Genomic DNA, 15,004 nt, shown 5'->3' with positions numbered 1-15,004 from the left:
GTAATTTGTTAGAGCAAAGAATTTTTATTTTCTTTTGAATAAATACATAGGAGCACTTATTAGTTAGAATACAACAAATTAGATAATTGATAAATAAAGAAAAATTATTGGCATAAAAGATGATAGAACTATTAAGTATATTATATAAATGGAGAAAATCTTCAGGGATCCCCTATTACTGAGCCATGAATATTGGTCAGAATTTTGATAAACAGAGGAAAGGGACATTCATGACTGAGTATGAGCAAGACCGTGTAGAAGATAAAATTCATTGTATATATAATACTGAGGACTTTAGATATGTGAGGGGCTGTGCTGTTATATATTAATGGATAAGTACCTTGAGTTCCATTAAAAAATAATAAAATAGTGTCCTTATGTTATTAATGAGAAAACTAAGACACAAACATGTCAACCGTTTGACCACTGGTGTGGAGATGGATGAAGCCAGAATTTGAACCCTGACAGTCTGAGTCCAGAGTCATGTTTTTAACCTCAACTTTATTGAGTCCATAAGAACTGGAGCCTTGAATTAATGCTTGTCAAGAAGCAACAAGGTGATCAGTATGTCTGGACCAGGGTGGCAATGGGTAGAATAGTAGGAAATGAGGTCTGAGAGGTGGCAAAGGTCAGATTGTGTATGGCATTGTAAGCCACTAGAATGACCTTGGTTTTTATTCTGAGTGAGATGAGAAGATACTGGGTGGCTTAACCTGTTTTATATTTTTTAATAATTACGTTGGCTTTAGAGTTGAGAGTAGATTGTAGGATGCAAATGTAAGAGTAGGGAGAAGAAATGAGATCTTCCAAATTAGAAAAGGATAAAGGAAATAAGTAATAAAGATCTGAGGCATAGCCTATGGGAAAATTACAAATTGAAAGAGTATGTAAAATCTAAAGTACATCATGGGCATTAAAACCAGAACTTGTGGTCCAATTGCTTGCTTTCAAATTACTAATTATATACATTCTTGAACTTCTTATCTGAGCCTCTGACTCCTCTTCTATAAAATACAAATAGTAATGCATACTTTGAATGATTACTACAAAGATCAGTCATAAAATTGTTAGACCACACTGCATACAGTAGCAATGAAATAATTAATAGCCACCACCATTATCATTATCATTGTCATCATCATCATCATCATCATTTCATTATCATCATCATGGAGATGTTAAGAAGCAAACCCAAGGCTAAATGATGCTATGGAATAATTTCTCCAAAATCTCACAGAGAATTGGGATGAAAACCTAGGTAGTTTTCTTTCTTTAACTAAACTCCTTTAGATGACAAGGTATAGGGGAAATCTAAAATCTGCCTCTATTGGATTGCATTCAGACAACAAGACAATCTGCATGTACTTCTTCATTGGGATAATATAATTCACATGCTTAGTAGAGAAAAGGGTGGTTGACCTCATCTCAAATGCACAAGCAACTAGATCAAATTTGTTATGAATAAATTGAACCAAAGAAGGGATCTTCATATACATGAGGATCCAAATACATTTTCTCAGTTTGCAAAGTCACTATAGACACTAGGATTGGAAGGAGGGAGTGAGGCCTGGCCTAATAAGAATGGAATAGGTGAGCAGCTCTGATGACCTGAAGTACCTACCTGTACTGCTTCTCTCTTAAATTTCTCAGCTTCACCTTTCTCCTTTTCTTCCTTGTCATTATTTTTCTTCTCTTCTTCTTCAAGCTCACTGCAATAAAAAAAGAGAAGATACAAGCTAAATACAATTTCTCATTCTCTTTGGTAATGTATTTTCAGAAGGAATGAGGATCTTCTAGATCAAAGGTTAGATTCAGTCTTCAGTATAATTTTATCCAGTCTAAGAGGTGGTAATATTTTGCCCATTTATGCAGATAAATTCAGTAGCTACCAACAGCATTTAAAAATTAAAGCCAGCATGATTTTTTATTACTATGTGAATTTCAGGTGGTCTTTTTTCTATTAGTCAGTGACTTCAACTAATATAGCCTCAATTGCCTTGATTTTTAAAAAAATTGTGAAACTTTTCCTGTTTAAATAACTACCAGATCAATGATGAGTTCAAGGGATGAGACCAAGTCAAATAATGGGTCCATAATCAAAATAAACCATGTTTCACTATAACATAAAAATTGTAAGTATTATTTTAATGGCATTAATAATATTCAAGTTGAAATTCAAGTTTTAGAGTGCAATAATGATCCAAGCCCAAGAAGTTTCAACAACTAATATTTGGAGGTTGATCATGAGCCTGACTGGCATTCTTGCCATTTTCTACTAACATGAAGCACAGTAAGACTGGAAAAAATCCTTAGCCTTTATCACGTCTAACCTAGTCATCACTCGACTAGCAAATCCAGCAGGTGAGAGAAAAGCCCTAATTTCTGCCCTGCCCTGTTAATCTCTTTTTTAAGGAACTTAAATCTTATACTTAACACTGGACAAAGACATGTGAAAGTTAAGGAGCAACACTGACTTTGAACCTCTTTCCGGAGATATTATTTAAATATTTTTCTCAAAATTTATTTTAACTTGAGGCTCCGTAGATTAGGAGTCTAAGAAGGAGAAGAACTAGAGGTGGTAATATGTCATTAGCTTCTCCTGTACTTTTTTATTTTTATTTTTTGTTAATCCTCACTAGAAGATATTTTTTCCATTGCTTTTCAGAGAGAATGGAAAGGAAGGAGAGAGGGGGAGAGGGAGAGAGAGGACGAGAGAGAGAGAGAGGGAGAGAGAGAGAGAAACATCGATATGAGAGAGATACATGAATTGGCTGCCTCCCGAATGCTCCCCCACCAGGGCCTAGGGAGAAAACCCACAATCAGGTATGTGCCCTTGACCAGGAATTGAACCTGTAACTCTAGGTGCAGGCTTCTGCTCTAACCACCTAGCACACTGGTTAGGATGAGCTTCTCCTATATTGTCCCACGCAATGGAGTAACACAGTGGCCTATTAGGCCCTGGACCTGGCTTACCAAGAAGACATTTTAATAAACAGCTATGACATGGGCCTGCCTCTTTGGGGTTTAACTCTCTACACTAAACCACTTCTCAGAATATTTATTTCACCTATGTATAGTAATATCTCTGAAAGAATAAATATGATTCTCTCTAGTCCATTTCTTATTCAGGTTACTTTAAGAGCCTTTATATAACAGACCCACAGACCTTTGTCTAAATGGTTTTCCCTTAACCAATATCTGAATATAATCACAGAATTGTAAAATGTCAGGGGTTAGAGAGAGACCAAAGAGATCATCCATCCCATCCAGATTATCAAAATTCTGCTCTCTCTTTGTTATTAATATTAATTATCAAATGTTAAGGAAATTTTGGCACTAAATTGAGACTTTTCCCCCATTACTTAATTAGCAGATACAAGGATTATATTTAATAGAGGGTAACATTGTCACTATGTGATTCAACATTACATAATGTCTTGTCCAAGTGCTTTTAAAATTACCTAGCATACAGTATATAATCTATACATTTCTGGGAAAAAAAGTGAGATTCAGGGATGATTAATCGCAGAATTGTCCTGGCACTAAAGGGGTCTGTAAACATCCTCCTCATTCTCCTGAGCGTGCGTACTACCATCCAGTTGTAAAAGAAGGCTGACACAATTGATAAAAAAAAATATGTATGTTGTGTTGCACATCAGTCTATTAAAGCTATGAAAGATCAGAATCAATAGGCCTCAAAAGAGAGGAACTGATAATATTGCTGAGCCTTCAAGAGAAAGGAAATCTTTCCATTTGTGTCAATTTGGATGAAACTTGACGGCACTATGCTAAGTAAAATAAGTGAGGCAGAGAAGGACAAATACTGTATGATCTTCTATGTGGAAACGAAAAAAAAGCCGAATTCATAGAAACAGACATTAGAATGGTTACCAAGGGATTGGAGGGCAGGGGGGCAAATGGGAAGATGTCATTCAAAGGGTACAAACTTCTGGAAACTTCCAGTTATATGTCAAATCAGCTCTAGGGACCTACCATACATGGTGATTACAGTTAACAATACTGTATTATATGCTTGAAAGTTGCTAAGAGCAGATCTTAAACATTCTTATCACACACACACACACACACACACACACAAATTCTGTGATGTGGAGGAGTTAACTAAAACTATGGTGGTAATCATTTTGAAATCAACACATTGTACACCTTAAACATATACAATGTTATATGTCAATTATATCTCAAGAAAGCTAGGAAAAAATAAAATTAAAATAATGAGCAAAAAAAGAATATTGCTGAAACTTGATTTGTCTTTAGAGTCTGAGAAAAAAAGAGAAAAACATGCTCAACTAAAAAATAAAGAAATATCTGAAATAAAGATGTGGAAGAGAGAACAAGTATGACATCTGGAAAAGTTGACACCTTACAGGAAGTCACTTGTTAAAGTGGGGGAAGTGGACTTAAAACCGGAGAACAACAACAGGAGTGGAGAGAAAAAGGAATGTGTTAGAATCATTTGAAAACTCTAAAACAACTTAGCAACTCATCAGATATTATGGATAAAACAAATTTTCAATTCTAAATTACCAACAAAAAATGGCTTCAGCTAACAGAAAGTTATTGAGAAAGTGAGTCAGTTTAAAGGTAAACTTTTAAACTGTGTCAACTTTTCCCAAATAAATTATTAGGCTTATACTTTGCAGCTATTGCTAAGAGATAAACTACATAAAGGTAAATATTGTATAGAGCTCTAATATGAGAGTAATCCAGCATCTACATACAGAAAGATTTTGTTCTGCTACTTGTAAAATTATCTATATAATAAAAGCCTAAGCAACCATTATGGTAGAATGACCAGAATGACTGGTCACTATGATGTGCACTGACCACCAGAGGCAGATGCTCAATGCAGGAGCTGCCCCCTGATGGTCAGTGTGTTCCCACAGGGGGAGCAGCTGCTAAACCAGTAGCTAGGCTCACAACTGGTGAGCGCAATGGTGGTGGTGGGAACCTCTCCCACCTCCACAGCAGCGCTAAGGAGCAACGAGCCAAGCAGTAAGGAGGCTGCAGCTAAGGAACAGCAAGCTGAGTGGTAAGGAGCAAGCAGGTGGGTGGTAAGGAGCACAGGATCCCAGATTGTGAGAAGGATGTCTGACTGCCAGCTTAGGCCTGATCCCCTGGCCTAAGCTGGCAGTTGGACATCCCCTGAGGGGTCCTGGACTGAAAGAGGGCACAGGCTGGGCTGAGGACACCCCCCCGCCCCCACCCCCCTAGTGCATGAATGTCATGCAATGGGCCTCTAGTAAAATTATAAAAGCATGTAGAAAAAGTACAGTAGATTAAAATAACTAGAAAGTCAAAGTCAAAATTTTATGTACTAATCATTAACTAGGAGTGAAAATAGTAGTATTTCTTCCATATTTGGGAAGTGACAAAGAACAAACATGATAAATATCTGTGCATTTTTTTGTAAATTGGACTAATATGAATGTTACATATATTATATGTAATGTACTAATATGAATGTACTTTATATTATAAATAAGAGATTTGAATTACATAAATTGAAATTAGTAAATTAAAAAGATGGATATTAATAATCTGTACCTGAAAACAGAAAATGAAGAAAAGCCGAATATGGAGAATATCCCTTACAAAGTTAATAACACTCCAATTTTCATGAAATGAAACTAAAAATTTGAATTATCATGCAATAAAATTGGTCCTCTGCAAACTCCTAATCAAGATCATTTTCCCTCAGGTTAAAGGGTTTTTTTGTTCCTTTCAGGCATGAAGATTGAACAGGAAAACATTTCTGCTGATGAGATAGCTAGAATGCTATTACAGAGAAAAACAGTGCCAAGGCATAGCACTAGCATTCCTGAGAAAATTACCTTTGCAGCTTCTCTTTTAGCCTTTGTTCTTGCTCTTTCTTGTTGTTGACTATAAGTAACAGGATGAGGAGTATGGGGAAAAAGAGAAGAAATGAATCTTAGTACAGTTGATTAGATACTTCACATTTACCAGTTGACCATTCATTGCTTTGACTATTCTCAAGTAACACCAAAGATCCAATCATAGTTGTTTGTAATTTTATTGGAATAGATTAGAATGACTCACCTATCCTCAAGAGAATGGGATGAAAGAGAAAGTCCCTTACTGAATAAGTCTGTTTAGCTTCCCAGCAAATACATTGCAATAAGAATTTATTTGCTGATTCTTTTGCATCTGCAACCACTCTTTATAAATTGGTAATATTTGGCTTTTGAGAAGCAATATATCATGGCAGTTAGGAGGAAAAACTCAAGCCAGATTACATAAGAAGCACAAAAAATTCTTAATCTCTTTAAATGGGGAGGATAAAGGAGAGACAGGAAAGGTAATAAGAATACTTTTTTCGTTAGACTGTTGTGAGCCTGAAATGAGTTGATACATTAAAGCAATTAGAATAAGTATCTGGTCCATAACAAAATGATTGACAAAAGTGGTATAAGTGATTGGTATTCTCATCATTGTAATCATTATTAAGAGTGACTTCTCCAAAAACTGGCATATGATGTAAGTGAAGTGAGAGTGACAGTTCTTAATTATTTTGGATAACTAACAGGTTGTAAGCTGAGTTCAGTGAATGGATCTACAACACAAGCAATTTAATCATATTATATAGACAGAGAAATATAAAATAACTTGTGAAAATGTTTTACTATGTTCCAATCAACATAAGACCTGCCCATTAATCAAATTAAAAGTTTTATAATTTAATGTATTTAATATATTTTATTGATTCTTTACAGAGAGGAAGGGAGAGGGATAGAGAGTTAGAAACATCGATGAGAAACACTGATCAGCTGCCTCCTTCCTGCACACCTCTTACTGGGGATGAGCCCGCAACTCAGGTACATGCCCCCGACTGGAATCGAACCTCAGATCCTTCAGTCTGCAGGCCGGCGCTCTATCCACTGAGCCAAACCTCAGTGGGGCAAATTAAAACTTTTTAAAAGTTGAAGAGTGTTTTAATATGATTTTGAAGTGTGCAAAAAAAAAAAGACTATAGAGGGAAGAATGATTCTCAAGAAAGTCAATGCCCTTTACTAACATATCCATAAAATATGAGGTGAAAAAACTTTGTTCCTTTTGGATATGAAATTTGAGAGTGATGGGAGAATATTATTTATATAGCTCCAATATTGTGAGGTTTCTCATACTTATTTAAAAGGAAAACTGATCTAAACTTTATCATGAGTCTACATTGACTAAAAAATTCAAGAAGCATTTTCTTCCCATACAGAGAAATTATCAGGAAATACCAGAGTTGACCAGTAGATGGCAGAATGACTTCCAGTCACTGGGAGATTAATGTAGAGGTAAAGAAAAAAAGACTGAAACATGCCAACATACAGCTAAACACAACTACCACAGGTTGATCATGTTGATTTTTCTATCATTCACAACCTCTCTGAGCCTTTAATTTTCCATCTAAAACGTACAATAATACAGAATTTATTTCATGGTTGTTGATAAGATTAAATGAGATTAGGTAGCAAAGCTCTTGGCAAGAACGTGTGATGATTATATGCATTAAATGAATGCTGATGACAATGAATACATAGTCACTATCTTGGCTTCCATCAACAGATGTTTAGTGCTTCCATGGTCCAAATACTATGGGATCAATCTTCTGGGTTCTGTTGTTTTCTACCAGAAAAGACTGCATGACTAAATCCTAAATCCAGAGATTCTGGCAGATAGAAAATAAATTGGAGTATCCCTTTGGACAAAGATCAAAAGACTTACAGAATTATAGGCTTGTTTCGGGGGACATAGCATGTCATTTATTGTACAGTGATACTTTAGTCCCCTTTAAACGGGCATCCAATTCCTACACAAGAAAGTCACCATTCCCGAAGCAGCCACTCCTTCTCTAACGGTTAAAAAGTTCATCTTCATGTTGCACTCAGACCTGTCCCCCATAGCTCTCATCCATTTTAATTCTATTCCTTGAGGTCACACAAAATGAGTAGACAGGTAGTAAATTAAAATAAAATTTTCTAAATTTTGCTGTGTACCATAATGATATTTTACATGTAATCTCCTCCATTTCCTATTTCAGCTGGTAACCCTGCACAAAACTAAAAGCAATGAGTAAGATTATCATAGAGTGTTTTCTTTTCTGAATAAAAGATTCTGAGTTCTGAAATATCCTAAAAGAAATTATTCTGTTTCTTTTTACATCACAATAATTACCTGAAAGCTCTCTACTTGCTATTTTGGGTTTGTGCTTTTTTTTTTTTTTTTAGCTTATTTAAATGTGACACCCAAATTTGAATGCTACACTGAAGAGGAAAATGTATTTTTTGCAATTGTTTGACAATTTCTCTTAGTTCTATCTCCCCACTCCTTCAGAAGCTCTGAGCTCTACTCACAAGAAGACCTCACACATGGAACAGGTGTTGCCATGCATTTTCCCATCTGGGCCCTGGATGGGGTCATTCTCTCTGGTGCAAGGCAGTTTGCCACTCCTCACATACTTGCGGTATTCACTGCACAATTCCTGTGAAATCGAGGAGGCAAATTGAGGTATTGAACACATGTTGGATCATATTGCAAGAATAACTGGTGATTGGACTTTTTCTTAAGTGGGGATCAGCAATTGGCTTATTTTAGAATAGTTCTTAATTTTGAAGACATGAATATTTTTAAGTGATGAAATAATGGATCCTCAACTGAAAAATAGTCACATATATGTCTATGCACACATGTAAACAAACACACAAACAGAAACTGTCCGCATGTTTCCTACAGTTTCAGGGAACGTATGGGTTCACTGAATGAATGCCATCTATGGATCCCAGGTCCACATGCCTCTGACTTGGAGAAGGTCCCCTCACCTCAAAGGAAGTTGTCTCAGATTGTCTTTTATTTCTCGATTCAGTTTCCTTCTTTTTCTTTTCTTCTTCTTCTGCTTGGCTAAAAGAGAGTGATTAAGAAAGAAAGAAAGAAGTCATAAAATCTCCAGGTTGAAATTGATCTCAAATATCATTTAATTGCTATCGTTAATAGTAATTTAATTCTGTGCCTAACCTTGCACTCATACTAATGAAATCCTCACAAGTGCACGTAACAGAAGTACTATTTTAAGCCAAATTTACAGATGAGAAAACTGACAGGACATAGAACTAATAAATTCAGACTAAGGATGTCAAACCTAGTCAGAGGTGGTTTTCTAAACTTGCAGTACACACAACTGGTTATTATCTAGCTTTGCTCTAATCTGCCAATTTTCTACCTATCTCATCCTTGAAATCCCATGGTAGGTCATTTCAGCCTTGAAGTCCTCAGCTTTAGAAAGCGCCTCCTGGCATTGAGCCGAACCTGTCTCCCACAGGTTCCACTCACTGGCCCCACTTTCACCCATGGAGACAACCTAGAACTAGTTCTGTTTGCACGTTTAAAGATAAAAACTACTTGGACATTTCCAGGCTGTCACTTTCCCTTGGCCAAGTGTGCTAAGCCTTCATAATTGTCAAAGGCCATGGTTTTCATGCATTTCTCCATTTCCTCTAAATATGTTTTTGTCTTCCTGTTGAAGTGGCTCTCTCATAACTGAACATAGTAATGAAGCAGAAGGTTAATCTGAACTCAGTGCTTACATTTTCTAGAATCCCTTTCATAATAATAATTATCTAGGGGAACAGAGAAACGTTAAACAAATAGTCACATGTATAAATTTACAACTACTGACTGTGATTACTATGATGAAGGAAAAGTTCTGGTTACTATGAGGGAGAAATTTAGGGGGTAGGAGCATAGAGTAGGTTTTAACAAGCTCTTCAGGCTGACAAGATACATGAAAGGAGTCAACTCCACCAGATCCTAGTCATTCCTTATTCTAAATCATTCCTCCAGGTTCTGTGTATGGACTGAGACACTGCTTTGCATATTGGTTTGTTTGCTAAGGGGATCAGTGGTGTGATTTCAGATAACTTCATACTCCACTCTGCACAGGTCAGGTCCTTGGTCTGCATCTTTTTTCACTTCCATGGGAGCTTAACCAATCAGTGATCAAGATATGGGAATTATTCTTACATAATTATGACATGGTGCAAAAATGTGGCACAATAATGCCATTGATAAGAAACAAATCCAATTTAAAAAATAAAATATCAAAGCTAAAAAATAAGGAAACAAAGAAGAAAGGACAAAACCCTCCCACATTTTCCAGCTACAGCACTACTCACAAGAAGACCTCACACATAGAGCAGGTGTTGCCATGCATTTTCCCATCTGGGCCCTGGATGGGGTCGTTCTCTCTGGTGCAAGGCAGTTTGCCATTCCTCACATACTTGCGGTATTCACTGCACAACTCCTGTCAAAACAGAGAAATAAGTGGGGCATATGTTTCATTTCTATTCAAAGCAGCAGATCAAAACATAGGCATTGGCAGAAACTAATGTAAGGTTTCTTCGAGCCCAGGATTTTAGCTGTTTCTCTCTCAAATGTAAAGTTCAATTAAACAAATAACATTTGAGATGGGAACAAATAAGACATACTAGGATGTCACAATATAATAAAAGAAATAGACAAATTAACTCCACTATAATCTAAACGGACTAAAATAAGTGTGAACATAGAGGTACAATAAAATCTGAGAACTCAAGAAGTTGGGACCATGAAATCTGATTGGTCAAATATTGATCAAGTTGCCACAGCATTCTTGTCAATGTCATCCCCAGATTGAAGGGGTTAAGATTTTCTGGGGTTTCTGTAGGGCAACATTCCAACCTTTAGGCTCTTTGAAGTATGTTCAAATTATCATGCTAAGTAGGACTTATTGGATGTATTCAACTCACTGCAAACGAAGGTGCTTTTCCAGGTTCTCTCTTATTCCTTGCTTCTGCCTTTTTCTTTTCTTGTGCTTCTGCTTGGCTGAATGAGAGAAAATGAGAGGAGCCATAGGACCAAATATACAGGTAATAATTTCTCGATATTCCTGCATTGCTAAACTGTCCTCCCTCCTTAGGAAGAAGCGATTTTGTCCTTTTATCACTACATACCAATGAGAAGCAACAAATCAGCCTCCAGTATGGAAAGATACCATAACTTCTTCATAGTTTCTGCTTAACTTTGAGAGATAGCGTGTAATTGTGCATCTGGAAAACTTGCTTTCTCTAAATTACCTTTCTTGCCTGTGGTCAGAAAAGAAACATCATTAATGTCCATAAAGGAGATTATCAAAACTAGTGCTGTGGCGACATTACACCTGGAGGCTGAAGGTGGCCGTAACAAAGCGTATCTACTGGTCCCCTCGTTTCATGACAGGAGGTGAGGCAGAGAGGGTTTTGGCTACACTTTTAGGGTATGACGACAACTAGTCAAGGTCTTTCCCCTTAAGTCTATGAACTATCTACCTCATCATGCACACTAACTTTATTAATTCATCTTAAATGTATTGCTTACTCATGGCTATGTTATCTAAAGACAAAATGTATGGTGGGTAGAAAAAGGCCACATGTACCATGGTAACCCAAATGAGTCTAAATTTGCTTTGAACAATAGAATTGCATGATATGTATAGTTAACTGATGTTATTTCAACCATGCATGCTTAGCAATCAATCAAGTGGCCATAGATTCTAAATGTGAATTGATTACTTGAACTAAGCTCCATCACATAAATGAAGAGTAGCTCCAAATTTTTAAAGTAAGCTGTCAATTGTAACTTAGTGAAAAATGTTATATAAAGCAACATGTATTGTAATTTCATAAGATTCATGGTTGTTTCATGGGCAACTTTAACTCTAGTAATCAATTTCTACATTATGTGTTAACTTTGGGCCCTTATGCCTCTGGAAGACGAGATGCCGATAAACTTGTATAAACTGTTCAAATATGAAATTTCAACAGTAGGAAAAATTTGGTATTTGTACAAGTTCATGCTTATTAGAATGTTCCAGTGCTAAGAGAATGAGTGACAAATGAGGGCAAAACAGATACCTTGAAATAAATAGCTCTAGGTACTTACTCCCATCATGGTTACTAACATTTTCAGTGTAACTTACTCAACTCACTTCCCTATTTCAAGCCACAGATTCCTCATATCTGAAACAAGTTGGTTTTTTAGTTTAGCTGTAAGGTCCCTTTACTTCTTGACAACCTAAAGCTCTATACTCACTAGAAGGCTTGACACATGGAACACAAGTTGCCATGCATTTTCCCATCTGGACCACGAACAGGGTCATTTTCTCTGGTACAGAAAAGTATTCCATTCTTCGAATGACCCTTATATTCGCTGCAGAGTTTCTGAATAATGAAAATGAGATAGTTGAGATTTAGTTTTATGCTTATAAATTTTAGATTCTCTTTTTTTAATTTAAATTCTTTATTGTTTAGTGTATTACATAAATCTCCTTTTTCCCCCATTGACCTCTCTTCAGCTACCCTAACCCCAGCACATACCCCGACACTCCCTCACCCATTGGTCTGTGTCCATTGGTTATGCTCATATGCATGCATATAAGTCTTTGGGTTCATCTCTTACTTCCTCATCCCCCACCTACCCTCATAGGTTGGATTCGCTTTATAAAAAAAATATTTAAAAAGAGGAATTAAGAATAAAAATAAAACTCTTAGGATTTAGGCTCATCCTCAAATTTTTAAGTTAAGGGGATATAAATATAAATGTGGCTTAGCTCTTCTATCATTCAAGTGAAAAAGATAAGGAATTACAACATAAAAAGCTAAGAGATGGCACAAGTCAGAATTAAGTGCATACAAGCACAAAGGAAAGAATAATTCGTGGAAGTTCAGAAAAGAGCTTAGATCCGATTTGTATCATTAGGATAATTTCCAGGAACATAATGTGGCAAAAAGTCCTTCAAGAGGAAGAATTATATGTAAAGACATAGAGGCATAAAAGGACATGTTATTTCAAGCTAATCCTTTGTTGTCATGAGCATAGTGGCTAAAGACATGGAGGGCAAAGAGAGAAAGGTTTGGGAACTGGTCAAAAAGGAGACCTTGAAGATAAGTCAAAACCAGGCCCCTAAATTTTGAAAGGAATTTGGACTTTATTCTTAGGAAATGGGAAAATGATAAATATTTATAGCAGAGAAGAATACAATCAAACCTTTGTTTTAGAAAGACTATCCAGCGAGATATGTGGAGGACTTGAGTGACTAGAGACTGAAATAAGGGAAACTATAGAAAAAAAGAAAGGAAGAAAGGAAAGGAAGGGAAAAATTGGAGTCAGGTAATGCTTTGATATATACCTTCATTTAGGAATAGGGAACTATTTTACTAATATGACTTGATTAATTTCCTCCAAATAGAGCTTAAAAATTGTAATATCATAGTTATTATTTTATTCTTATAATTCTTATAAAATAATAACTATAAATTAGTTTCCAGAATACCTAGTAGTAGTGAAGAAAAAATGAACCAATATTGAAAATGTATTCCAGAGTAAAATGCACATACACATACATACCATAAAAGTTCTAATTAGATTGATCAAACAAATCCTCACTCACCTCGATTTCTCTTTTAACTTTAACTTTTTCTTCAGCCTTTCTCAGGTTTTCATCTGCTTTATGTTTTTCTTCTGAAAAACGCCGTATTCTGCAGAAAGAAACAAAAGCAAATAAATGATTATAATGCTTTAAATCTTCATTTTATAAAACTGTCATGTAGGCACAAGAGGAAAAACAGCTAGATATTCCTGAGTTCTTGTACAAACACTTTCCGATCACCTTAAAGTCCCTTATCAAATTGAAATCTCCACTATTTCCCCAAAGAATCCCTTTCTTTCATTTTGCCTTCATGCATGCCATTTCCTTTCATTGTAATGATCTTTTTTAAAAAAACACAAAAAAAAACACAAGAGAAGACTGACAGTCAATAAGCAGTCATAGAAAAAGTTTTCCAGTTACCAACTACCATGATTGTTATGAAATAAAATCAATAAGAATTATAAGAATTGAATCTCAATTAGCGATTTTAGGAGGTCTTATCCAAGGAAAGATAACATTAAAATGCAATCCATGGAAGAAAAAACATTAACTGGTCAAGACTGAGACAAGCTGGCATAGGGGAGCACAGAGAAAGAACGTAGAGAGTTCAAGGATCTAAAGAAAGTGTGATGATCACAATGAGAAAGTTACTGAAGAAACAAAGTCTTGGTACCTGCTTTTATCCTCATTTTGTACTAAGACTATCTCATAGAAGGCTTACAAAATTCATGAGAGGAAATGTTAAGAAATATTTTGTTATCCAGCCTTATCACCGGGTAATAAAATCCATTCATAATCAGAAATAGACAAACATCTTTAGGATCTATTTAGTAGGTGGTATTATGATTTGTAGAGAACATAAAACTGCTCAAAATATCTGAACAACAAATCTTCACCTCAACACTATATATACACACACACTAGAGGCCCGGTGCACAAAAATTTGTGCACTCGGGCAGGCTCAATCCCTAGGTGCAGGCCCTGGTCAGGCTCAGAGCAGGGCCGATTGGGGAGTTGGGGCGCCGCCCCCTGTCATGCACAGAGCTGGGCCATCGGGAGGTTGTGATGTCACCCTCAGTCACGCTCAGGGTGGGGCCGATTGGGGGGTTGGGGCATCGCCCACTGTCACACTCAAGGCAGGGTCGATGGGGAGGTTGGGGAGCTCCCCCTTGTCACGCACAGAGCAGGACTGATCAGGGAGTTGGGGCACTACCCTTTATCATTCACAGAGCAGGGCCGATCGGGGTTTGGGGTGCCGCACCTTGTCATACTCAGGGCAGGGACCCCCGCCACCTTTTAGTGCAGCAGACAACACTCCGATCATCTGGGCCACAGCAGCCAGGGCTGGGTGAGGGGGAGATAGTTTTTGTTTTCAAAAGATCTCTGTGGTTTTTCTGAGGTGCCAAAGCCTGTGCCAGGCCCTGGGAAGTGGAGACAGAAATGGTCACTGCCCTCCAGTGCCCATCCTTCCTTAGGGCCTAAGCTCCTCTCACGCCCCCCCCCCCCCCAAAACACCCACCCCCACCACACCCCCGG

General features: G+C 36.9%; 1 protein-coding gene across 1 annotated transcript in view; it reads right to left on the bottom strand.

Moving 5' to 3' along the window:
* SPINK5 (serine peptidase inhibitor, Kazal type 5) overlaps positions 1-15,004 on the bottom strand; it is a 71,127-nt gene that overhangs the window by 23,336 nt on the left and 32,787 nt on the right. The window contains exons 10-18 of the mRNA XM_015572606.1: positions 13,490-13,577; positions 12,133-12,260; positions 10,812-10,887; positions 10,200-10,327; positions 8,850-8,928; positions 8,385-8,512; positions 5,856-5,904; positions 1,622-1,699; positions 739-857 (exon numbers count right to left, since the gene is read on the bottom strand). Of these exons, the coding sequence (XP_015428092.1) occupies positions 739-857; positions 1,622-1,699; positions 5,856-5,904; positions 8,385-8,512; positions 8,850-8,928; positions 10,200-10,327; positions 10,812-10,887; positions 12,133-12,260; positions 13,490-13,577 (873 nt within the window). The remainder of the gene's footprint in view (positions 1-738; positions 858-1,621; positions 1,700-5,855; positions 5,905-8,384; positions 8,513-8,849; positions 8,929-10,199; positions 10,328-10,811; positions 10,888-12,132; positions 12,261-13,489; positions 13,578-15,004) is intronic.

Source organism: Myotis davidii, unplaced genomic scaffold (assembly GCF_000327345.1).
Source record: "Myotis davidii unplaced genomic scaffold, ASM32734v1 scaffold89, whole genome shotgun sequence".
Lineage (NCBI taxonomy): Eukaryota > Metazoa > Chordata > Mammalia > Chiroptera > Vespertilionidae > Myotis > Myotis davidii.
This window is presented reverse-complemented; position numbering and strand designations above follow the sequence as displayed.